The 26,121-nt window shown below is 37.7% G+C and overlaps 2 protein-coding genes across 3 annotated transcripts; both read right to left on the reverse strand.

Annotated features, from left to right (window-relative positions):
• Positions 1-1,929: 1,929 nt before the first annotated feature.
• Positions 1,930-7,752, reverse strand: LOC113697591 (AIG2-like protein D). Of its 2 annotated transcripts, XM_027217271.2 has the most exons (6): positions 7,555-7,745; positions 6,475-6,547; positions 3,576-3,631; positions 3,281-3,384; positions 2,875-2,958; positions 1,930-2,332 (listed from the first exon to the last, which is right to left on the reverse strand). In XM_027217271.2, exons 1-6 carry the CDS (start codon positions 7,559-7,561, stop codon positions 2,195-2,197), a joined length of 462 nt encoding a protein of 153 aa, XP_027073072.1. In that variant the 5' UTR covers positions 7,562-7,745; the 3' UTR covers positions 1,930-2,194. The 2 variants fall into 2 exon arrangements, with proteins under 2 accessions (XP_027073072.1, XP_027073071.1); XM_027217270.2 differs by lacking the exon at positions 3,576-3,631 and having other exon boundaries at positions 3,281-3,373; positions 7,555-7,752.
• A 1,714-nt stretch (positions 7,753-9,466) lies between these two features.
• Positions 9,467-25,889, reverse strand: LOC113696594 (uncharacterized). Its single transcript, XM_027215986.2, has 4 exons — positions 24,986-25,889; positions 22,063-22,087; positions 18,289-18,336; positions 9,467-10,347 (listed from the first exon to the last, which is right to left on the reverse strand). Exons 1-4 carry the CDS (start codon positions 25,847-25,849, stop codon positions 9,467-9,469), a joined length of 1,818 nt encoding a protein of 605 aa, XP_027071787.2. The 5' UTR covers positions 25,850-25,889.
• Between the last annotated feature and the right edge of the window lie 232 nt (positions 25,890-26,121).

The raw sequence follows: 26,121 nt of genomic DNA on the forward strand, positions 1-26,121 counted from the left end.
ATTAGGAGCGGCTTAGAGTCACAAAATAGTTGATCCGAAAATATTAGGGTCGGGTCAGCTAAATCATGTTAGGGGCGGGTACCCGATCCGTACCCATCCCTACTTTACATACCAAATTACTAGCTTGGTCCCAATTTTGCAACACTATTTCACTGATGACATTCCAAACTGCAAAGCTACTCCTTGATTCTCAATTTCTTACAATTTCACTGATAACATCATTTAGTTTTGTGCACTATTTCTGGCAAGAAAATATGAAAAGCTTTAACATACTAAACTAGCTTGGTCCCTAGTGGCTGGCATTGATAACAATTCCCTTCATTTCCAGGTTATGAAAAGCTTTTACATGGTACTGAACTAGCCTGGTCCTTGGTGGAACACTATTTCTTTTCCAATGCAACTGCAACTATTTCCTGGTTTTCCATATGTCACTTATCTAGTTTTGCCCAATGTCGGGCAGGAAATTATGAAAAAGCTTTACATACGGACCTCGCTTCGTCCCAGTCGCTGGTATTGATAACAAATCCCTTCATTCGCATGTTAAAAAGAAGAAGAAGAACCTAAACAGGGATCCTATATTGTTTTCATTGCCTAAGGAATAGTTACTTCTAATTAGCGCTGTTGTTCAGACAAAAGAATGAACACTCAAAGTATGGCATGATCGAAAATGATGTAGTTTTAATTGCATGTATGGCGACAGCTGGTTAGGTAGGGTATTCACATGATAAGTTTCATTCTTTACGTAAATGATATCTTGACATAAACTCAAGAAGTACCAAAGAGTTGGGATGCAAACTAGTTGAGCTCAATCGAGCTACTAGCGAGTTTGCTTGTCAAACTTTGAGTTTGAGTTTGAATTTGTGTTGATAGAGACCTTTTATTCAAACAGCTCTGATGGCTCTAATACATAAGGTCTGAGAACTCGTCAAGTTCAGTTGAGTTTCAAGTATATGTATTTGAATTTTATTTACGAGTGTGAATGTCTATTATGTCTCTTGTTTAAAATTATACAAAATATTAATTTATATCACTTAAGCTCGGACTCAGCTCATATGATCAAGCTCGAGTTTGAATTCAAGAAAATTAAAATAAATAGGGTGTGAAGGAAATGTTGATTATGGAAGCCTTGAAAGATGACAACGTGGATAGAGAACCATAAGGAAAATGCTGACTGTAAGTTTTTAGTTTACAAGGAAAAATGGTGTGAAAGGATGTACTAAATCACTTGATTCCAGCAGGACTCCAATTCTTGAAAGAACTGCAGATTGATGATTGTGATATGCTGGAATATTGAATATAAGTGTTTTTCCATTCTTGGAGTCTCTCAATCAGTTGGTGTTAGTCCAGATTAGCAAGTGTCCAACTGGAATGTTTCCTCCTGCTATCTAAGTTCTGTCCATGTAAATGATTGCGATAGAATGAGAAGTCTCATTTCCAACTCCACCGCTCAGGTAGCAGCAGTATACATTCTTTACCTATTACCTCACTTTGTCATTAAATTGAAAATATCACATGCGGCATTTACTACTCAGAGAAGAACATGGCCGCCCCTTGAGAAAGAGGGAAATTAGATTCTGACTCCTGGATGCAGCCAAGCACAAATATTATGGAAGAACAGGATGCAGACAAGTACGGTTTCCATAAATTATGGAAGAACGGCTGGGTAGCACAAACATTTTGCACCATTTTCTTGCATAAATGACCAATGGGTGATGATTTCCAAAAGAAGAAGAAGAAGAAGAAGAAAAGAAGAGAAAATAAACATTCCAATGTAATATAAATGCACTGGTTCATTGGAGCTAAGCATGCACTAGATCGTTAAGGCTACAACAGAATCGAATAGCACAAGGCTTGCGGTATACTATGTAAATATGTGGACCACATCGCATCAGTGAATGCCATTATAACAATGCATATGCTTCATACAAATTTGAGCAAAAAAATTATTGAAAATTGAAGATGGAGAATTTGATACTGTATATTGCTGGCCATGTCAAGGACAGGTTCCATGATCAAGGCAAATGAAACCACTCTGGTGTTATTTTAGCTCCTATTGCAACTGCTTAGATAGTGGCCCCCAAATAAAGCCCAAGTTCATAGGCTAATTATATACACTGTATAAATTGCAGCACATATGAATGAATCACCCGTCATGATCCACGAAGCATGATGTTAAGGATTCATGTCAAGGTGCTCAACTCTGACCATCATTTTTTGGCTGAAAGAAAGATTCATAAGTTGTCACCCTGGGCTTTGATTCAGGTAGCTGCAGTTCTTCCATAAAACCAAGTGACATCTTTATAAATTCTTCCTTGTGCAAGCGTTTCCATTCCTGGTAAAATTATGGATTCAAAAGCAGAGAGGAAATAAAGGATTTTAGCTCTTTTTTCATTTTTTTCCCCCTCTCTCTCTGGCTTGCTCCTTTTTTCAATGGGGGGAGAGGAGTGGAACACAAAAAAACTTGTTCAACAAAGAACTCTGCACACTTTATATGCAAGATGGGACATTTTTTTTTTCAAAAAAGTACTGTTTGAAATAAATACGCAATGAAGACCCAGGAAATTCTATGTTACTCGCAAATTTTCCAAGTTAGCTTTAAGGTGCCAAGATCGGCCCCCAAAAGTCTAGCTTTATTTGCAGTTGAAGGGAGAATGTCTCAAAAGATCACAAGCTACAGCATGAAAAAAGTTTCCCAAAATTGTAAGAACAGCAATTTTGGGTTCTTGCTATTTGCCAATCTCTAGACTACTCTGAGGGATCTTCATCAAATCATCAAGGGAACACGGACTTTAACACAATAACACACAAAATAGAATGGGTACAAAACAGAATATAACTTCCAAAATAATAGCCAAAGGAGGAACCAGAGATTACCTCAAAATCCCACTCTCCATATAGCTTTGGGTCAGTCTTGTTGCTCCAAACATAAGTGCTTACCTGCAACTTTTCAGAGCTATCCTACAAAGTCATTCAATTTACCTTGTAAGTTTTAACCTCCAGCACTAAAATAGAGATGTCAATGTCAGTGCTGAAGCCTAAAAAAATCCTGCATAACATTATCACTAGTTACTTGCCTTAAGTCTTTAACACTTCTTCTTTTAATGCACACCACTAAGAAGCTACCAAAGATGTTCCCACCAATAACAAGAGCTTCTGAATGCCGTGGAGCATGTAACATTCTATGCTCCATGAAATGTCATTTTTTAATACATTCTCTATGATGTAACAATGAGAAGGATATGCAATTGCAAGATATGAATTATTGTTAGGTTTGACATACCATCAAATAAACATCAACAGTCTGCCTTTCATACTCAACATCCTCAAACTCATCGAGAATATGCAACTCAAAAGGAGTAATGCCCGAAAGAACCTGCACAAAAACTTTCAAAACAATAAAATCTAGATAAGATAGGTGTAATCAACAAATAAAGACATCTTTCTAAGTACCTCCTATGACGATCTGGCCTTGCCTATATTTATTGTTGCTTATACAGAAAAATATCAACATGAATCTCAAGTCATACGCTTCTCAACATATTAAAACACGCTAGGTCGATTCAGTATCATATCACCTAGAGAAAAGGTGTTCCACTTTCTAAGGGTCAAATGCTCCAATTCAATAGCAAACCTGCAGGACCGGTTTCCTTGTTTCAATATAGCTAAACAATCAGCATACTTAAAGCAAGAGATATGAAGTGCCCCATCCAAGATAATTCATTTCCATTGTAAAGGATTACTGAAAGTAATCAGTGTCTATAATTATAAGGCCCACAAGAAGGGGGGATAAAAAGAAAGGAGATCAGGATAGCAGAGATGTCACCAATTAGAAATTTCCTCAGTTACACAAAGGTTCCCATGCATGTTAATTAGTCCATGTATCATATTTCACCGGCAACGGAAATACAATCAAATCCTTCCATTCCCACTTTCAACAAAACATTAGTTCAAAAACAGATTTGCCACATCCTATGAATATGAACACACATAGGGATCACAACTTGCAACAAGATTCAAGCAAGAATGAGTATGCAAGCACTGAGATATCCAATAAAACCTGCTTCCTCTCAACCATGGAGGAACTGGATTCAACTATAGTGGACTTCAACAAGGCTCTGCTCTAGACATGGCTTCACGGATTCACCTAGGAAGAGAAAAACCTATGGACGTGGATAATCAGCCTAATATAGATGCTGAAAGAGGTGGACAACTAAATCAATCAGTGGAACATTTGGAGTTACAGCTTGCAAAAGTATAGGAAGTGGATTGGGGGAACTTGAAGAGCAATTGGACTTTAAATTTGGGGATGATAGCAATATCAGTTTTCTGGGAAGATTATGGAAGAAAAGGGAGCCATCAAATGACAACTACCCAACATTATTCAGAATGCCAGACAATCAGGAAGTGACTTTTTTACTCAAATGTATTACCCATATTACACTGGTCACATTGTAACAGCAACAATATAGATAGAACCTCCCATGACCGGTAGTACCAGTAGTTGTAGGAATTTCTTAGAGATTTATAATCCTATGATGTCAGAAATGAACTGGTTGATTCTCACAAGGGCTGTCTCGATGAGAAACAATAAAAGGTACCCAGGAAGCAGGAGTGTCCTTGGAAACAAAATTGGAACATGCCATATCCAAAAGAGTACTTTTCCTTGTATGAAAAGCAGCCCATGAATATATTCTGACAGGTAACAAGATTCAAGGAAAAGAAACAAGGAACAAATGAACTGCCATCTAGTATATCTGAGAAGTGAGGAAATGATTAACCACCTGCTTCTAATTGTGATTTCCAGATTAAGCTATTTTTTGGCATAAAATGGACTACGTCTGGAATTGTTAGAAGCCTACTGCTGAATAGGACTTTCCACAGGAAGTGCAGGAACAAAGTGCAATATGGGGTTTGCTCCCGTGTGCGTCCTTTTTGCTATTTTGGAAAGGAAAAACATTACAACAGTGCTTTTGAGGAACTTAAATAACTTTAGATCACATTAAAACTGCCTTATGAAATAGTTTTTATTTTTGGTTGGCTGATAGTTGCCAAAGGACTGCTTATATAATAGTAAATTCCTGGACAAAGCACACTACTCAACAAACCAATAAGCAGCTTTTGTACTCAGGATTGCAACTTCTTTTGTGCCCAATTATCAATATCTTACCTTCTCAATATATAACTAGAATAATATAAAACAAAAGGTAGAAGAACAAGAATTACCGAAGACTTGAAGACTCTAGAGTTTTTCTATTCAAGTTCCAGTTCATTGCTCGTAACTAAGACCCAAAGAATCAAGATTTCTATGCAATATATTATCAATTCAAAGACAAGTTAGGGAATCCCTGAATTAACATTTACAGGAAATAACAAGTGAATGGTATTTCTTTAAACCAAGAATATCATGAACATGTTTAACTCACTCTTAATGAGTTAATCAAAAGGATTTGCAATCTATAAAGTTATATGTGCAACCATGACCTATATATATATATATAAAGGGGCAATATGATAATATGACAGTTTCCACTTTCTGTTCTGTGGCAAAAAAGAAAACACTTTCTATTTCAGAAAGCCACTAGTTAGAACAAATCAATATTCTTTTCCCACCTCAGATAGACCCATCAAACTGAGCATAATCTTGCTTAACCACATGCACAGTCCACCCCATCGGTTAGCTCTCTGTTAGAGAAGCCAATGCAAAATCAAATAAAGACCACTCCACTGATCACTTTTCACAACAATCCAGTCCACCCCCATTCTGCAGGTACCATTGCACCACAACAAAATACTCTCCTCGTGCCATTAGCCTATCAGCCTTGTTGGCTTTTGGTCAAGGCAGCCTTTGTTGTAATCAATGATTTTATTTGACTTTTTAAAAAGAATGATACCAGAAGCTCATATTGAGAACTATGATGTAGAAATTGAAAATTCTAAAAATAATTAACAAAATTCACAGAATTATGGAAAGAGCAACAATGATTCTGGGGTGGAGGGACGGCAAGATTCACAACATCAAAATATCAATCTTTACCAAGCTCTATCCTACATCAATGCCCTCCATTCCCATTTGCTATGAGGTAGCATTTGATGATGTCCTATTCAGATATTTGTACATAATAATATTGATATATGCAGATATCACAAGTGCTTATTTTAATTTATCTATTGGTAACTCAATCTGTGATTTAGCATTTGATACTAGAGGATATCACAAATACTCCTAATGGGATGCCACTAGATAAGATCAAAATTGAAAGGAAACATAACATTGTTTTCGTATCAAAGAAGAACTGAAAAGTATAAAAAAAAAAAATTGAATGAAAATGGTCACTGAGCAACTCATGTAATGGGATCATGTTATAGATGAATTACCCAACATGTCCACAAAGTGACAAAATCATTTCCTTGATCAAGAAAACCTCTACCAGTCCACTAGCTAAAAAGCTAAAAAGAAGGGTATAAGAAACCAACCTTCCCAGATACTTGCTTATTTTCAATAGGTAGGATTGCTGGGTAAACTCTTCCTTTGATGCTAAACCGATGGCTGCAGGAACAAGGCAATCAAATTTCTTGCATTAAATTTTTAACAAGTCACTCCCACTTGATAAATAACAAAGCAAGCAAAAGAAGACTCCAGTCAGTGTAGTTCATTAAGCCAGCATTGCTACATAGGCAGGACTACTCTCTTTGAGTACAATATCTCAATCCATATCAAGGTGACACCCTAGGGCCCTAGGCTATTGGTTTGGGCTGAAGAGGTTCTTTCATTGGTTAACAAACAATGCCTAATTGCTTGAAGAATTTGTCCCCCTATAAATTTGTAAAATGTTCTCCCGGCTGCATGTAATTGAGGTGCATATTTGAATATGAATGAGATTTATGCATCCCCTAAATGTTCTCCCTTCATCCTGCCACAAAGAAGAGAATCGGCTTTCTTTTCTGCCTTCAACCAGCGGATGGGTCTATCCAGCTATACTGAAATATCTACTTAGCCAACTAAGGCTAATCAAATAGGGCATTTCATCCAATGAAAAGCGTTTACCAACTAGTCCTACAGTTCCAAAAATGGTTAGTCCTAAATATAGGGAAATTCTACCATACACACTTACCTTTGTATCACAATTAAACCGTTGATTTATTATCATTTCAATATGTTCATCTAATAGCTTATATCCAACTAAAGCCAATGATACCTTCATAGAATCTCCCAATAATATAATGAATCCGGCAAAACTCCCCAATAATCTTAGACAAGAAAACGCCAATTTAAATGAAGAATTAAGGTAAAATTTTATATCAAATGCACATCGTTTTGTGCAGGCTACAATAGTCAGTAAAACTGGTTTGCAAGTAAAATTAAAATTGCACACTCGTTATAATTGAAGGACCCAAGCGAGCCCTTTACACAGATTTTCTCAAGAACCACAAAAAAAGAAAGAAAGGAAGAGCTAACAAGCTCTATCGCCTATGTTATTCAAAACAATTGCATCATACGGCATGGTCATAAACAAAAATGATGAGCAAGAAAGAGATAAAAGCGATATAACTGACTAGTCATGGAGGATGGCCGGCGACGAAGCAGGGACACGATTCAGGAGGACACGAGCGACGTCGTCAGCTAAGAGGCTGCCGTAGACAAACACGTTATGCAGTGCAGCCACCGGCTGAGGGTTCGTCGACGCCATTGATGAATATGATTGATAGATTTACTATTTTACTCTGCCAACCTTCTGGTTTAGTTTAGTTTTAGTACGAAGGATTAATGCACATTAAATCACAGTCATTCATTGTATTGGGTAGCATGGATAGAGTACACGTGGCATATTGCACTATCCAAGTATCTTATAATATTACAAAGTCACTTGGCGTAAATACGTGGATGGTGGATAAGAGATAATTTATTCTCGAATTATTAATCTTGAATTGAGTTATTCTCGAATTAATAATCCAAATTATTCAATGTTTGGTTGATTCTGAGTTGAATAAGATACGTTGGAAAATAATCTATTCTATGTTTGATTGGAGATTGGATAAGGTAGGATTACTAATTTAATGACCAAAATACCCCTTAGTTTGTAAATTCTTTTTAATAAAGCAATTTAATATTTCATAAAATATTAATAAAATAATTTACTATAATAATAATAATAAATTTATTATTTTATAACTTTTATTAAAATATAGTAGTTTGAAACTTTGAATTATAGAGTAAATCAAGGGTTTTGATATATAAAAAATCCGATTCACTCAAACTTAACCCTCTTGGGCCCTTAAAAATAGGTTTGACTTAGTTTTTAAACCTAAATTTGAAATCCAATTAAATAATGGGCCAAGTTTTGATTAAATTGGGGTTGTATCAATTAAAACCTAACCCATTTACAAGCTTTAAATGAACCGACCTCAAGCCAATATAGAAAATTTTTCTTTGGGTCGAGCTTGAGCTTATAACTTTTATTAAAATATAGTAGTTTGAAACTTTGAATTATAGAGTAAATCAAGGGTTTTAATATATAAAAAATTCCATTCACTCAAACTTCGCCCTTTTGGACCCTTAAAAATAGGTTTGACTGAGTTTTTGAACCTAAATTTGAAATCCAATTAAATAATGGGCCAAGTTTTGACTAAATTGGGGTTAAATCAATTAAAATCTAACCCATTTATGAGCTTTAAATGAACCGACCTCAAGCCAATATAGAAAATTTTTCTTTGGGTCGAGTTTGAGCTTATTGAAGTCCTCATTCATAAAGCCCAATTGATAGAATTATGTATTTATATGGAATTTGGTCAAGAAAATAAGCTTAGTAAGAGTAATTTAGTCTAAGGGCAATATAGTCCTTTTATTATGATGTTAGTAGGGACAAAGTAGTTAAAAATTTTAAATTAATTAATAAGGGTAAATTAGTCAAAAATTTTAAAATAATGAATATGGGAAAATTAGTCAAAAAATTTAATTTAATTAGTAGGGGCTAATTAGTCCATTTATTATTATATTATTATGTGAAAATATGGTTATATAACAGTCAGTATAAATTTGTATCATTCATAAGGGCAAATTAGTCCAAATATTGTTATGTTAGTAGTCAAAGCAAATTAGTCAAAAAAAACTTTAAAATTAATTAGTAGAGACAAATTAGTCTATTCATGTTATATTATCGTGTGAGAGTAGGATTATATAATTATAATAGTATAAATTTGCATTACTGGTAAGGATAAATTAGTCTAAAACTTTATTATCCTGTTTGTTAGTCATTTTGGGACAGTGGCGGAGCAAAAAAAAAATCTTAGTGGGGGCAAAAATAATACTTAAAATTTTTTATTTACTCTTTTTTTAATTTTTTGAGCAAAAAAAAAATAAATTCACTAACAAGTACAAATGATATGTATATTCCATGAAAAACATAAAAAGACAAACTCAAAATTATTAATGTAATAATAATTTTATTTCAAAAACAAACTAAACTATTTACAATTGTTCACGACGAGTTTTCATATTTTGATAACGGTTTACAACTTTCTCATTTTTAATTTCACGAAGTATATTTTTCTCAATATAAGTAACTAAACAATCATTCATCCAAGTGTCTCCCATTCTATTTCGTAACCAATTCTTCACTATATTCATAGCTGAAAAAGCTCTTTCTACTGTAGCTGTAGCAACAGGCAAAATCAAAGCCAACTTTAAGAGCATATAAACCAATGGATACACAATATCTCTCTTAGTCTCCACCAACCTTTGAGCTAGATCAGAGATTTTTCTTAAATCGAGAAATTCCTTAGCTGATTTCAAGTCATTAATATAAGTATCCAATTCAGTGTCAAGTGCAAGAATATCCAACTTAGAAAACTCACAAGGATAATGTTCTGCAAGACGAATCAACTTTTTCTTATCAAATGCTGCAAAGGAATCACTTGGGTTCAAGCATGCCATACACAGAAGCAACTCCATATTGATTTCATTGAAACGATTGTTGAGTTCTTGGAGTTGTAAATCTATGACAGCACAAAATAGCTCAACTCGATAGTGGTGAAGGTTTGTAATTTGCTGAACTTTTCTTCGAGATCTCCCACTAGTAATGAACATTTCATCCATTTTCGGAATGATGATCTCATGTTTTTCACAAAACAAACAAACTTCATCAAGTAAAAAATCCCATCCATCTTCCCTAGTAGCTTGTAATTGTTGCTTGGAAACTTTGACCAGACCCATAGCATTCACAATATCTTGATCCTTCCTTTGTAATGCTTCAGATAGTGCATTCGTTATTCCCATGATTTTCTTCATCAAGTGTAAAATAAATGCAAATTCAAAAGATTGCAAAGAATTAAGAAGTGCATATGCTTGACCTCTTTGCTCCACCAGGCCATCATTTTCAATTATCAAAAGAACATCTATTACAGAATTATACGCGATAAAAATTTCAAGTCTACAAAACGACAAGAAAAATACACGACAAATATATGATATATAAATTTAGGAAAATATGTAGGTACAATCTCTGGGGTTTTCTCGAACTTGTGGAGAGTTTCTCTCGATTCTTCTCCTCGAACGCCAATCCAAGGGCTTCGTAGCTTGTTCTTGGATCCATCACCGATTCCTTCAAATCTTGATATGGAAGATTTGAAGGATTTGAAAATGTTTGGAGGTTCAAGCCCTGATATATGGAAGACTTGAAGAGATTGAAGACCCAGACCTTCGTAACTTGGAACTTCACCACTTGAGTGTATGAGATGCCTCCTGGTGTGTGCCTCTGTGTGTCTGTGTCCTTGATTTGGTTGAGAGACTTCTATTTATAGTTTTAGCAAGAGGTAGAGGTTGAAAACCTGTGTACTACTTTACTTGTCTTGCAAGACGTGCAGTCATATTAGGACTGTATCACTTTAAATATTATCTCTTCATTTTGTATTAATAAAGAGATAATACCAATAACTAATTCCTTGATTGGCCAAACTTGTAGGGACACGTGACGTGGCGCCATTTGATTGGACAAGCCATTGCAATATATAAGAAGTACATATGGATTAAACGACTCCAAATATTATCTCTTTAATAAGAAATAAATACTTAGATATTTATCCAATAGACAGGTGACATGATATGATTTAGTTGGGGAAGATATCCCTGCAATTTGACTTGACTTGGAACACCTCACTTGACATGTGACAAAATATAATTGGCCATTTAATAACCAATTTTCCAAGTGTACATAACATATGGCAATATCCGATTGGACAGAAACAAGTCATAAAAATAATTTATAGACCAATGGTAATTTCAAGAATTAATTAAAATTTCATTGTCTACAAATGCCCCCTCGAAACTTGTTTGCGAAGAGTAAAACTTGAACGGGCAAGTTTCGACTTTATAATCTCCCAGTTTGTTTAAACGAAATACGTTGATTTTCTCCATTCACTCGCCATTTAAGGAAACCGAACTCTATGCTCCATTAAGAATAATAATAATGGCCATCAACTTTAATTATAACCTTTTGTCCTCAAGAGAGCCCAATATATTCATATGGGGAACATTGCATATTGCTTGCTTAACCATTCACGTGCAAGGCATTTCAAAAATGAAATCATAGGAATCAATTGATCTTCCATGCATTCTGCTTACCAATCACACACGGAAATCATAGGAATCCAATTGATCATAGAAATCATAGGAACCCACGGAACTCCACCGCTTCCAAACTTCAAGACCACTTATCCCTGTCGGCCTCGGGAACTTGAGCGGCAAATCATAAGAAAATTCCTCTAATATGACTAGGACTCTTGAATCAACAACTTCCGTTCCTTGTTAGTCTCAAAGTCCAAACGATCTAGAAGTCCGAATACCAACTGCAATGGAGCCTATCACCGGCACGGAGCCAATCTCCTCAAAACTCAAAAGACTTCGCGAGGAATTGTTTTTCTTCGACCAAAAGACTTTCAACTGATATAGAGGCCTAATTCTATTCGAACTAAAGCTACGGTCCTGCTTATTTTTCCTAGGTTTTAGGATCCCTTCTTCACTATAAATAGCTAAGTCCGGCCGCCAGTTCCTTAATAACAGAGAAGCTGAACGAGTTTTATTCTTTACTTCATCGGATTATCGTCAGTGTGGCTGTTGCTATTACTGCAGTTGCTTGCTTGTTCTTCAAAACACGACTGTCGCTGCTTAGTACCAACCATTATTGCTACTACCAAATTGGCGCCTACCCACCATTGTGTTCTGACGACACCGCCTTCTGTCTACTAGGTACCCAAAGCTCTGCTTCCCCTACTTTATTGTTTGAAAGAAACTTTAGCAACGGCTCTTGCATGCTTATTTTGATTCACCCTTGGTGACTCAAAGGTGATTGGTACTTGCAATTTGCATCTTATGCATGTTACGTGCTGAACTAGTAGGATAACATAGCCCTCTAGTTATCTTGCAGCCCGGTTCCAATTTATTTCAAGTCCAATATTTAGCATCCTATTTGATCTGCTCGTTTCCCCATTGCTCATTAAGAATTTGGTTCCAACGTTGTGCACTTGTTCCTTCATGTAGCCTTCTTGATAAACACCTTTGCCGAGGCACTAGTTGAACATGTATCCTCCTCTTTATTGACTTTGCACGAAGCTTCCCACCGCAAGAATTGATTATATTATGGCCGCCATGTCTTGAACTTGTGGGCAACACACTGTTGTTAAACCACGAGTATCTCTACCACCTTGCATTGGAATCCTGACGCTCTATAATTGTCCAATAGATCAAAGTGATTTTTTTTTTAGAGTCTCACCCCAAAATTGAATAACACGTTAGCTACCGTAATTGCATACACGACTCCTTACAATTATGACTCCACTGATTCATGTTATTGCTCTTCTTGATATCCGAAGTTGTACGACTATCTTGCCAAAATTTTAACATTTTTATTGATCATTCATCGGCGTACCATCTCACTTTTACTTGCCTTTATTGTCGGCTTTGCTGTCTTTTGACCAATAGAGACAATTGGAAGCTGGTTATCACCTTTGCCGCGCCGCAAGCATCAATCATCATCCATCGATTGCACTCCAATAATTTTCTTTTCGCTCAACAGGTACTTGAAGCCCCCCCTTTTTTTACTCGCAATATTTAACTGTTACGAGAAGTTTCGGTCAATTGAGAAACTTAGAGCCTCACGTCCTTACCAAATAAATTCTCAAAATATTATTTGAGAATGAAGCTTGGGTCTCGACTGGAAGATTGAAATTAACCAAATGACGATTGGCTCAAAATATTATTTGAGGTGTCTTTTGAATATTATTCGAAATCATGTATGCCCTTTAAATATTATTTGAGAATGAAGATTGGCTCAAAATATTATTTGAGCTATTCCTTAGGGTTGGAAATTTTATCTCAACTTCCACATCACTTATTATTTTTTTGCATCCCAAATATTTCTATCATACATGATTTCGATCTTAGCTTTATTGACTTGCTTCTTTGTAGAGAACCAAAACCGTGCTTGAAGAACAGGTTTAAGCAATTTTGGGGACTTGAGAAAAGGCAAGGAAATTCCAATTACCAAAAATTTGTAAGAATTTCCCTTCATCCTCTAACATTTGATAAAATTTCAGCAAGCATGCAAATTAAGGATTACACCACGCCATTGCCACATATTTCATTGACGGATGAACGGGGTGGACCTCAATCAAAGAGCTTGTCACTACATGTTTACAAACCAGCAATCGGCCCGCTCACCGAGTTTTTCATACCCCTTGAAGGATGCTTTCATCTTGAAGATTGGACTAGTAAGTGGACCAAAAAAGTGGTGGCACCATCGACTTTCTCTACTACGTCGAGGGAAGAAGAAGTGGTCGTATTAAACTCGTCACTTCACAATAGAGATCCAGAAATAGCCAAATTCACGCTTCCGTTCGTGAAATTCAATATTGATAAAACTACATGGAAGATCTCTTCGTCATTCTTTGGCGATGCGTGCTTCACTTCTCATTATTGGGAATGGGCCGAGGACATCCTCGGAAGGTATAAAGAAGTACTCACCCGTGCTAGCATATTTGAAGCCATCTACGCGTCGAGATACTCCTACGACCGCTGTGAAAATATCTTGTGAGCCTTCTTCAAATATTGGTGCCCTTCGACGAACACACTCCATACGCCGTTGTCCATCACACTTTGGGACCTTTATCTACTTGGTGGTCTTTCGATCGATGGCTCGTTCTTCGACGAAATTGTTCCTTCGGCGCAGGAGCTCCTCACTCGTGACAAAGAAGGGAAGCCACTTCTCCCCGAGAGTTGCAGGCACCTCTTTTCCGCTTACTATCACCTTTGGACGAATACCAAGGGGTATGGATGAAGGACTGGATTCGCTTCTGGTTCAAAGGAGAGGTTAGGTATAAGACTCCTCCGAGTAGAGCGAATAGAAGGAAGACCACATCTAAACCAAAAATGACTTACAACCCTTCTGGAAGCGTGGAGTTTCACGACCTTACCGATACGAATGATTTCAATGTCCCTTTTGACACCCTGGGTATCCCAGGGTCTCTAAGAAAGGAAACCTATATTGCGGCATTCATAGCGTGTTGGATTTGTAAGTTCCTTTTGCCAAGCAAAAAGGTCGATCATATTCACCCAAGTGTTTTCAAGGTTGCATGCTTAATGGCCACAGGAAAAAGATTTTGTCTTACAATTCCCGTTCTTGCAAGCATATATCATGGGTTGAGGGAGATCGTCCACGCCCCTAACTTTGGAGAATGTGGGGTAACTTTTCCAATCCATTACGTCTATACTTGAATTGGCCAATACTTCGATGTATATTATGAAAACAATCAAGTGAGTAGCCACCACGCGCACATGACAAGATTTAGTGGTGAGAAAATGGCAATATTTTATGGCCGATCAGAAGTTGAGAAAATCTTCAAAGAAGTGAATCCTTTGATGCTTCCCAAATTGTGTTGGACCGAGAATGAGGAAAAGGTGCTGATTGACGATGGATCCTTATCATCGAGGCTTACGAGCTACTTCATTAGTCAACGCTCTTGCCATTTAACTCTACGTAAGGACAATACTTTCATTATTGAAAAATATAATCCTTGCAGGTTTAGCAGCCAATTCGGCTTTTGTCAAGACATTCCCAATAACTTGAAAGAGATCACTCACACTTATACTTTGGGTGAGACTATTCAACTATGGGACTCCTTAGTTCGCACGCAGACGCAATCTCGGATGACTATACCCACGCACAGGAAGCATCCATTTGATCACAAAAAATTATGATGTCTGGTGGTCGACTCGGTCAAATAGTGTCTCCTCAACTCCCTTTAAACTCACTGTTAAAATTTCTCAGCAATCATTGAAGAAGGGTAAGGTCACCTCCGCCAACGACTCAGTGCATCATAATGGAGTTATAGAGATTGTAACGGGTCTTACCTCATCCACTTTGCGGAAGAACAAAATTATTAGCAGTCCCTCGAAAAACATTGCCGCAAAAAATAAGTTTTCCAAGGACTCTCAACAGGCTATCAAAGAGGTGCAACCAGTGATTCCAGCAAAGAAAACGCCGCCCAAAGTTTCAAAATCCTTATCGGTGACTCGCACAGAAGAAGATGTCGAAATCGAAATGGTGGACGATCGTGACTCTATCGAGACGATAGAAAAGGAAGGGACTCAAATTCAGGGCATCATACCTACCCAAGAAGGAGCCCATTCATTGGCGAGCGGTAGCAGTAGTCAAGACCGTCATTGGAATCGATCAAAGAAGAGGACATCCTCTGACTTGGAGGAGGTTTCCTTTATACCACCGTCAGTTGGAGTGTCGCCACTTAAGGTGATCATCTCTCCATTTTTCTTTCTTTTTTTTTTCGTAAAATTTTTTTTTTGTAACTTCTTTTTTTTTTTTCCAGCCCCCGTTTCTTGAATTCCGTCAAGAAGGTGTTGGTAACAATTCACCACCCGAACTCGAACCTGATATAATTTCAAACAACAAAAGTGACGAAATAGCTATCAGTACTCCAAAACAATTTACCCCCAGCGGAGGTACCTCATCAATGTATAAGAAGGAGTTAACTGGTTCGCACAAGACCCGAAAGAGGCCTAAACCAGCACTGGTTTCAGAATTTCATGGGCAAAAATTGATCAAAGAGCATCGAAAGAGATACTTGTAGAATTTGTGGATGAATTTTCGCGGGCAGATTCTTGACACTCCTATTGAGCAGATATCTTCTTTAAAAGAGTGCGCAGAGGAAATTATTGCGGAAATCACAAGAACGAATCCTATCAATGGTCTCCCTTTAAAGGACTTCTTGATAGAATTGTTTGCCAAGGTGGAGGCATATGATGTTTTGACATCTTTATCATGGAAAAAAATGAGTAAAGAAGCACATGCAGAACTCCTTTCCAAAGTGACCGCCCAACTCGGGAGAGTTAAGGCGAAGAAAAAAGATCTAACTTATCATCTGAAAAGTTTTGAAGAAAAGTTGCAGTCCATTGAAGACAGGAAGAAAGTGTTGCAACAGGAACTTATCAATTTGGAGAAACAAGGCCTGAAAATCAGCTCAACTATCGATCAAAAGTATGAAACTTTTGAGGAGATCCGGACTGAAGTAGCCGGGCACATGATGAGCTCTCCTCTATTGAAAGTACCGGCATCTTGACTGATGACGCAGTGAAGGAATTTGAAGACATGAAATCTGCACTTGAATCATGCAAACGAGCTGTAGTGGGTTACAAATTTGACATTTAGACTTTTCACCATGTCTTTTCCTGAATTTGTTCCATTTTTTTTCATGTAATGAATTTTTCCCTTTTTTTTTAATAATAAAATGCTTTCTGTTCCTTATCTTTTTTTTTTAAGATACAAGAACTCAAATGGAGTATTTTATTTATTTTATACTTTTTTGGAAAGAGAAGATTTTTTTTTTTGCAAGGAACAAGGATTTGATTTGGAGTGGTGTAACTGAACTTAGAAGTTGCCCTCCAAACTGCCTACGTATCCCAACAATGGAATCAAGTCACACGTAATTCCTGCCGTTCATATTTTAACCTCATGCGGGTCAGGAGTATCTATTTGTTTACCACCTTAGATTTGGTGAAGTGTTTCAGTAGTTTAACCACATACTACATTATTGGTGGTTGTCATCCACAGTTTTAGCTCATGCGGGCCAGGAGTATCTAACCGGTTCCTGATTACGCATAGTACCTTTTTAGGTACTTGCCATTGATGGGGCCAACCTTTAATCCATCTTCAGCCACCAACTTGTACGAGCCATTTGTATATACTTCGCGAATGACATATGGACCATCCCACTTAGGAGTAAACTTTCTTTGTCCGCCATGAGTGAGAATGATTGGTCTCCGAACGACGAGCACTAACTCTCCAATTTGAAAAGAGTGAGGTCGGACGTGCTTATTGAATGCTTTTGAAAGGCGAGCCTGATAGCACTCAATCCGTTGCTGAGCTTCCAATCTCTTTTCGTCGAGTGCTTCTAACTCCTCAAGGCGAAGACGAACATTATTTTCTTCACTGAACCCTTCTTGAATTGCAATTCTTAGCGAAGGTATTTGACACTCAAGTGGAAGAACAGATTCAACACCGTAAACAAGCGCGTATGGGGTTGCTTGTGTAGGAGTTCGAAAAGTAGTTCTGTATGCCCAAAGCGCTTCTCCAATTTGAAGATGCCAATCCCTTTTCGATTTATCCACGATTTTCTTCAACAGATTACATAAGATCTTGTTGAATGCTACAGCGAGTCCATTTGCGACAGCGTAATACATGGACGAATTGTATTGTTTGAAATGAAACTTTTCACAAAACTTGCTCATTGCTACATTGCAAAAAGGCTTACATTATCGGTGATGATATAACGCGGGACCCCATATCGATAAATGATGTGCGAGCGAATGAAATCTACTACATTCTCCTTTTTGACCTCTCTTAGAGGAACCGCTTCGGCCCACTTTGAGAAATAATCTGTTGCTGCCAAAATGAAAATGTGCCCTCCAGAAGACTTTGGGAGCGGTCCAACTATATCCAAACCCCAAGCATCGAACGGCCAAGAAACTACAGTTGGATGCAATGGTTCAGGAGGTTGACGAATGAAATTGCCATGGAATTGACAAGCTTGACATCTTCTAGCAAAATCGATATAGTCTTTTACCATCGTTGGCCAGTAGTATTCCATTCTCTTAATACGAAAGTGTAATTTCGGGCCAGATTGGTGAGCACCACATATCCCAGAGTGAGCCTCCTCCATTACTTGCATGGCCTCATCTTCTCCAAGATATCGTAGAAACACCCATCGAATGATCTTCTATAAAGCGTCTCTTTGTAGTAAATGAAACGTGGCGCTCGACGGCGTATATCAACCCTTTTTTTGGGATATTCAGGTAACTTCCCATGGTTAAGGTAATCCATAATGAGATGACGCCAATCCTCCTTTTCAATCTCATGGACAAAAATATGATAAGTATTTTCTTCTCCACCATCATTTTCTTCATCGAACATCGGAGGTATGACTCAATTTTGACATATTGAAATTTGATTTCGATGAGAAGGTAGAGTGATCATGGACGCCACCCTTGCCAAAGAGTCAGCTTGTTGGTTGAAATTCCTAGGGATATGTTCTATAGTGACATTGTCCAGATATCCCATGAGTTGTCTTGCATACTTATAATATGGAATTAATTCAGGTTTCTTGACATCATAAATACCAAGAAGTTGATTTACCACTAATTTGGAATCACCATAAACCCTAAGATGCAACTGCTTTATGTCTACGGCCGTTTCCAGATCGAGAATCAATGCCTGATATTCGGCCACATTGTTTGAACATCGACATGTTAAAGTGAAAGAGTATGACAATATATCTGATTCAGGAGTATAAAAGATAACTCCTGCACCAACTTCGTCACGGTGCGCGGCTCCATCGAAATACATCGACCATGGGGATTGACCATAAACACTTTCTCATCGGGGAGTTCATCAGTCAAATCCCACTCGGCAGATATGGGATGATCGACTAAAAAGTCTGCCAATATTTGTCCTTTGACAGCTTTCGCAGGTACATAAATAATTTCAAATTGTTGAAACTGGAGATACTATCTCGCGAGTCGATCAAACAGTACAGGTTTTACCTTGACATATTTAATGAGATTAGACTTAGATATGAGTCGAATAGTATGTGCTTGAAAATAATGTTTCAATTTCTGAATGACAAATATAAGTGCCAAACACAACTTCTCGATGGGTGAGTAATTTAATTCATTAGATGTCATCATTCGACTCAAGTAATACAGTACATTCTCCTTACCTTCATCGTTTTCTTGAGCAAGTAAGGCCCCAACCGACCGTTCTTGTGCAGAAATATAGAGAATCAATGGTTTTCCTGGAATGGGCGCAGCCAGCACTGGGGGATTCATGAGGTACGTTTTGATGCTTGTAAAAGCATTCTTACACGATTCATCCCACTCGAAGGGTACCCATTTCTTCATCAGTCGACTAAAGGGTTGGTATCGTCCGGCCAAATTAGAGATAAACCTCCGGATATAAGCCAACTTCCCTTGAAAGCTCTTCAATTCATGAATATTTCGCAGCTCAGGCATGTTCACAATGGCATCAATTTTAGATCGATCGACCTCTATTCCCCGTTGATAAACGATGAAATCGAGAAACTTGCCAGAAGTGTCCGAATGCGTACTTCAAAGGATTCATCTTCAGTTGGTATCTCCGAAGGCGTTGAAAAACTCTTTGAAGGTCTTGAATATGATCCTCTCGTTTCTTTGATTTTACCACAATGTCATCAACGTGGCACTCCACATTTCTATGGAGTATATCATCAAATATTCTTTGCATTGCCCTTTGATATGTCGCTCCAGTATTTTTCAAGCAATAAATTCCCTTGGGGGTGCGGAAGGCAGTGAGCTCCTCATTCTCGGGCGCCATGCGTATTTGATTGTAGCCAGATGATCTATCGAGAAAAAATAGTGCTTCATGCCCGATTGTAGCATCTACTGTCAATTCTGTGATGGGAAGCGAAAAATCATCTTTGGGGCAAGTCTCATTTAAGTCTCGAAAATCAACACAAATTTGAATTTGTCCATTCTTCTTCCTTACAGGGACGATACTTGAAATCCATGTCGGATATTTCACTTCCCGTATGAACCCAGTTAAAATCAATCTATTTATCTTATTTTCTATTAGAGGAATCAATTCGGCCCGAAAGCGCCTTTGAGTTTGCTTGACAGGTTTTGTTCATCGCTTGACAGACAAATTATGTACGGCGATTCTTGGATCCAAACCAGACATTTCTGAGTAATTCCAGGCAAAGACGTCCCTGAACTCGAGCAGCAAATCAACATACTCTTTCTCTTCTTCAGAACTCATACAAGAGCTTACGTAAATTGGGCGAGGATCGTCGCTTGTGTCAAAGTTAATCTCTTTTAGGGTATCGACTGTATTTTTTACCCCTTGTTCAAGTTCAGGGGGAGCGTCATCCGCATCTTTTCTTCTTCTTCGAGATCACTGATCGTAATATGATGACAGGAAGCCATACTTTCTTGACCCTGTTTTTCAAAAATGGTTTCGATTCTTACATTGAATAAGTCTCCATAGTGCATGAAGAAATTGGAAACTCGCTTTCTTGGTCCGTTCTTCTTTATTGGAGTAAGACTTTCTTCCTTGGCAACTTGGTACTCTTACTTTTTACCGCCTAATCTTTCATACACGGGCGGTTTCAAATTTTTCAGTTGCGGGCCAAGTCTGTCAAACACAGAAGTACGCTTTGACTTATTTCGCAACCTATCGAACACAGATCTCTTTCGGCTTGTGACCTCTATCTCTTCGTTCATATAGTTACAACTTGCCCTTTTGATCATTATACGCACTGGAGAAGGCGGTTGATAACCAAGACTCATCGATAAACTTTCAACGTTATAACTTTTTCCTTTCAACATTTTTTGCGTAGATGTTAATTCATGAGTCTTCTCGCCAGTCACCTCAGGAGGGAGTTTGCCCAATGCATGCTTCTCATTTGAGTTATAACCGGTCTTAGTAAGAAATCTGTATGCATTTAGATCAAAATCTTCTTGAGTCCGATTAGTTGGTAGTGAGTAATGTTCTACTACCGGTTCTTCTTTGAGACGAACAAATCCTTGCAAGTTCGCTTTCTCATTTTTAACAGGCTCTATCTCGGTGAGCGGAACATTTAATGTATCATTCCTGATAAAAGAAGACTGATCTTCTTCTCTCCTTGATCTTCAAATATATCGCAAAATGGGTACTTTGAAATCTTGACTTTCTTCCTTCACTGATTCTTTTCTTTTTGTTTCTTTCTGAAGGTAAAATTTGGCATCAGTAAAGTGAGTCTCGGTCTCAGTGAAAGGTTTGTCATCGGCAGTAACTTTCTTAACTATACCATCTCGATAATATTTGAAACATTGATGAAGAGTAAACGGTATAATTTCATTCTCATGAATCCAGGGTCTTCCCAAGAGCATGTTATAAGAGATTTTGGCTTCAATGATATGAAATAACGCATTTGAAGACAACTCACTAATGAGCAATTCAAGCCTTATAAGACCAATTGCTCTTTGCCCCCCTTGGTTAAATTCTTGGATCATGAGGCGGCTCTGGGAAAGTTCATCGCTTGAAATTTCTAATTCTTTCATAGCACGTACGGACATAATATTGACAGCAGATCCCCCATCAATGAGTATCCGATTCATTTTCTGTTCTCGGACATACGCGCTAACAAACAAATGTCGATTGTGGGTTTTGAACTCAACAGTTAAATAGTCATCATAAAAAATGATGGTCGTTGCACAATTCACTGGTGATTTATCATCGATTTTGAGTTTTTCCTCAAATTCTGTGCCAATTTGTGTGACTTGAGGATTTTCAGCTTTAACGACATTACAAGAGGTGGAATTATCAGCATCGTCACTTAAATATCCCTTGGGTATAAATTCTCTCAGTGTCACGGGCTGTCGAACCTCTTGAAGGAGCTGAAAATCTGAAGGAATTGGTTTTGCGGCCACTCTTTTTTGTTTCTTTATTGCATTTCATCGTTTCATTGTCACTTTAGGCTTTGTCGAACGAATGCTTTTCGAAAAGATGTACTTCTTTATTTTTGGCTTGCAAGTCCTCTTTCGAGCGACTAAAGTCCATCATTCGTTATCATCTTCAATAACGTTTTCAATTGAGGATTTTTCAAACTCCTTAGACAAAATACTACTCGATGTAGATAAAACTTCTATCGGACAACACATAAATCCAAACATTATTGTCGTTTGGTTTGCCGATGCTTTATCTTCCTCGAGAAAGATTTTTCCTTGACGGGCCAATTTCATAATTTTGTCTTTAAAGACAAAGCATTTGGTGAGAGGGTGACCAATCAAGCGATGATAACAGCAATAGTTTGGATCATTGACTTTACCGGCTTCCCCTGGGCGCTTCATTTCGGGAAGTTCAAGGAATTTCTCCTTGAAAAGATCATCAAACATCCCTTGTAAATCAGATTCAAGAAATGTGTATTCTTTTTCTTGCATCTCTTTTAACATGGGTCTTCTTACTGACCTATTTTGGGATGGATCCAACTTCTCAGTGACTTTTCGGCTCACTTTGGTAGCAATTTTCATGGGGGCTGTATTTATTGCCATGAACTCCTTATTACTGAATCTTGAAGGAGGCTTGCCCCCTTTTTTATTTTCTTGCCTTTCATTGCTTTGACGAGATGGCTGCACTCGCGGAGCTTGAATAGAAAATCCATCAGTTGCATTGGCCATGATGCTTAACTTCATATCATGAGCATGAGTAACTAATTTTTCAAATGTGTTTGGGCGTATACCCTGTAGAATGTAGTTTAGGCTCCAATGCATTTCTCGAATGCACATTTCTATGGCAGAGGGTTCAGACAGCTGTCCTTGCAGTTGAGACTCAGACTTCTCCACCTATCGATGTAGTTGACCACAGGTTCATCCTTCCATTGACGAGTGTTAGTCAATTCCAGCATACTAACGGTTCTTCTAGTGCTGTAAAAGCGATTCAAAAACTCTTGTTCCAGCTGTTTCCAACTGTCGATGGACCTCGGAGTGAGATCAGTGTACCAATCAAACGCGTTGCCCTTCAAGGATCGGACGAATTGTTTGACTAGCAGGTCACCATAGGTTCCAGTATTATTGCAGGTTTCGACAAAATGGGCCACATGTTGTTTTGGACTACCCTTCCCATCGAACTGCTGAAATTTAGGCGGTTGATATCCAGCAGGCATTGCTAGGTTGTCAATTCTAGCAGTGTAAGGCTTGCAGTAGGTAAAACTTGACTTTGAACCACCCTTCTTTTTATCTTTGATCACGCCTTCAACAAGTTCCTTCAGTTGTTCCACGGGGATAGTTCCATCGGCGGTCACATATACTTCCTTCACCTTGTCCTTGCCTTTGGATGAGGGAATTTCACGCTCTTGGTGCTCCTTCGGGTTCACATGACTTCTTTCAAGAGCGTGATGTTTTTGGGTGAGCAGTTGGGCAATAAGAGCATCTTGATCCTTGATGTGTTTCATCATAGTCTCCATCATCTTGGACATGTTCGAAACTTGTTCTTCGAGACTTAAAGTATTTGTCATCATAGCAGGCATTGCAGCAGAAGAAGCAGCATAATCTTTAATAGAAAATCTTGATTGAAGAGTTTCATGTGAAGAGACTGATCCAGTGCTTGATGAATCATCATCATGTTTAGAAATTTTGGATTCGGGTCCAAATTCGAGCATGGCAAGAGCCTTCTCAATCGAGGCAGGAACGTTTTGGATTCCCATCGTGGAAGAATAGCTCATTAGTGATGTTGAACCAAAGACGGGAGTTGACGCCGATGGAGCTTCCATGCTACTTTGGGTGGAAGCTCTCGTCATACTCCTTGTCACAGGATCAATAGCGCGAGTATTTGTGGCAACATGTGCAGTTTCCTAAACAGGTTTGACATTAGCAGCGTTGGAACGAACAGTCATGGACTTGTTGTTCTTTGGTGCCATTGGTGATATACGTAGTTGAATATTCGAAGAGAAGAGATGGAAGGCAGATATGGTCCCACTGGACGTGCCAAAAATTTGTAAGCGATAAAAATTTCAAGTCTGCAAAACGACAAGAAAAATACACGACAAATATATGATATATAAATTTAGAAAAATATGTAGGTACAATCTCTGGAATTTTCTCGAACTTGTGGAGAGTTTCCCTCGATTCTTCTCCTCGAACGCCAATCCAAGAGCTTCGTAGCTTGTTCTTGGATCCATCACCGATTCCTTCAAATCTTGATATGGAAGATTTGAAGGATTTGAAAATGTTTGGAGGTTCAAGCCCTGATATATGGAAGACTTGAAGAGATTGAAGACCCAGATCTTCGTAACTTGAAACTTCACCACTTGAGTGTATGAGATGCCTCCTGGTGTGTGCCTCTGTGTGTCTGTGTCCTTGATTTGGTTGAGAGACCTCTATTTATAGTTTTAGCAAGAGGTAGAGGTTGAAAACCTGTGTACTACTTTACTTGTCTTGCAAGACGTGCAGTCATATTAGAACTGTACCACTTTAAATATTATCTCTTCATTTTGTATTAATAAAGAGATAATACCAATAACTAATTCCTTGATTGGCCAAGCTTGTAGGGGCACGTGACTTGGCGCCATTTGATTGGACAAGCCATTGCAATATATAAGAAATACATATTGATTAAACGACTCCAAATATTATCTTTTTAATAAGAAATAAATACTTAGATATTTATCCAATAGACAGGTGACATGATATGATTTAGTTGGGGGAGATATCCCTACAATTTGACTTGACTTGGAACGCCTCACCTTGACACGTGGCAAAATATAATTGGCCATTTAATAACCAATTTTCCAAGTGTACATGACATATGGCAATATCCGATTGGACAGAAACAAGCCATAAAAATAATTTATAGACCAATGGTAATTTCAAGAATTAATTAAAATTTTATTGTCTACAAGAATCATACACAAGAACCAACTTTAACAACAAGCCAAAATGTGAACCCCAACGTGTATCACAAGCTCTTTGAAGGCTAGTTTCTTGATTTAAACCCCGACCACTCATAAGATCTCCAGTCATTAGATCATCAACGACTTTCTTAAGGTGTTGTTCTCTAAGAATTTTTTGTCTTTTAGATGAACCTTCAAGAACATGCACTAAGGTAGACAATGTATTATACATAGAAGAGACTTGGACATGTTTCTTTGCAACCCCTACAAGTGACAATTGCAGCTGATGTGCAAAACAATGAATATAATATGCAGAACCATTTTTCTTCATGATCAAAGTTTTTAAACCATTATATTCACCTCGCATGTTACTAGCACCATCATAATCTTGACCACGGATTTGTGATATGCTCAAACCATGCTTTGAAAATAAATCATCAATTGCTTTCTTAAGTGAAAGAGCAGTAGTATCTCTTACATGTAGAATACCAAGAAAACGCTCAATCACATATCCATGTGAATCCACATAACGGATAACAACTGCTAATTGCTCCTTTGTTGATGCATCACGAGATTTATCACATAAAATAGCAAACAATCCATGTCCAATGTCATTTACAATAATGCTTGTAGTCTCATTTGCCAAAGCATTTGAAATATCCTTTTGAATATTTGGAGCAATGAGTTTGAGATTTTTAGAGGCATTTTCAAGAACAACCTTTTTTATATCATCATTATGACCCGCAAGGAAGTGCAAAAGTTCAAGAAAATTTCCTTGATTTTCAGAGATATCAGATTCATCATGACCATGAAAAGCCAAACCTTGATGTAGGAGAAATCTAGCACAATCTATTGAGGCTAATAAACGAGTCCGATACTCAGCCTTCATTTTCTCTGATTGCTTAAAAAATGCCACTTCGATGTGCTAATTTTGATTTAATAAACTTTGACATTTACTCCAACTCAGATTGTGTGCGTTATTAGGACTACCAACATGAACATCAAATCTATCCTTTTTTTTTTCCAATTTGTGAATCCTTCCTTAATGAAACTATCACCACCAGATTGTTCGCCCACATCTGGTCTGTATAGATAACAACATAAGCAATAAGCGGCATCTTTTTCAATACTATATTCTAACCAATTCTTGTAATCATCAAA

Source organism: Coffea arabica, chromosome 6e (assembly GCF_036785885.1).
Source record: "Coffea arabica cultivar ET-39 chromosome 6e, Coffea Arabica ET-39 HiFi, whole genome shotgun sequence".
NCBI lineage: Eukaryota > Viridiplantae > Streptophyta > Magnoliopsida > Gentianales > Rubiaceae > Coffea > Coffea arabica.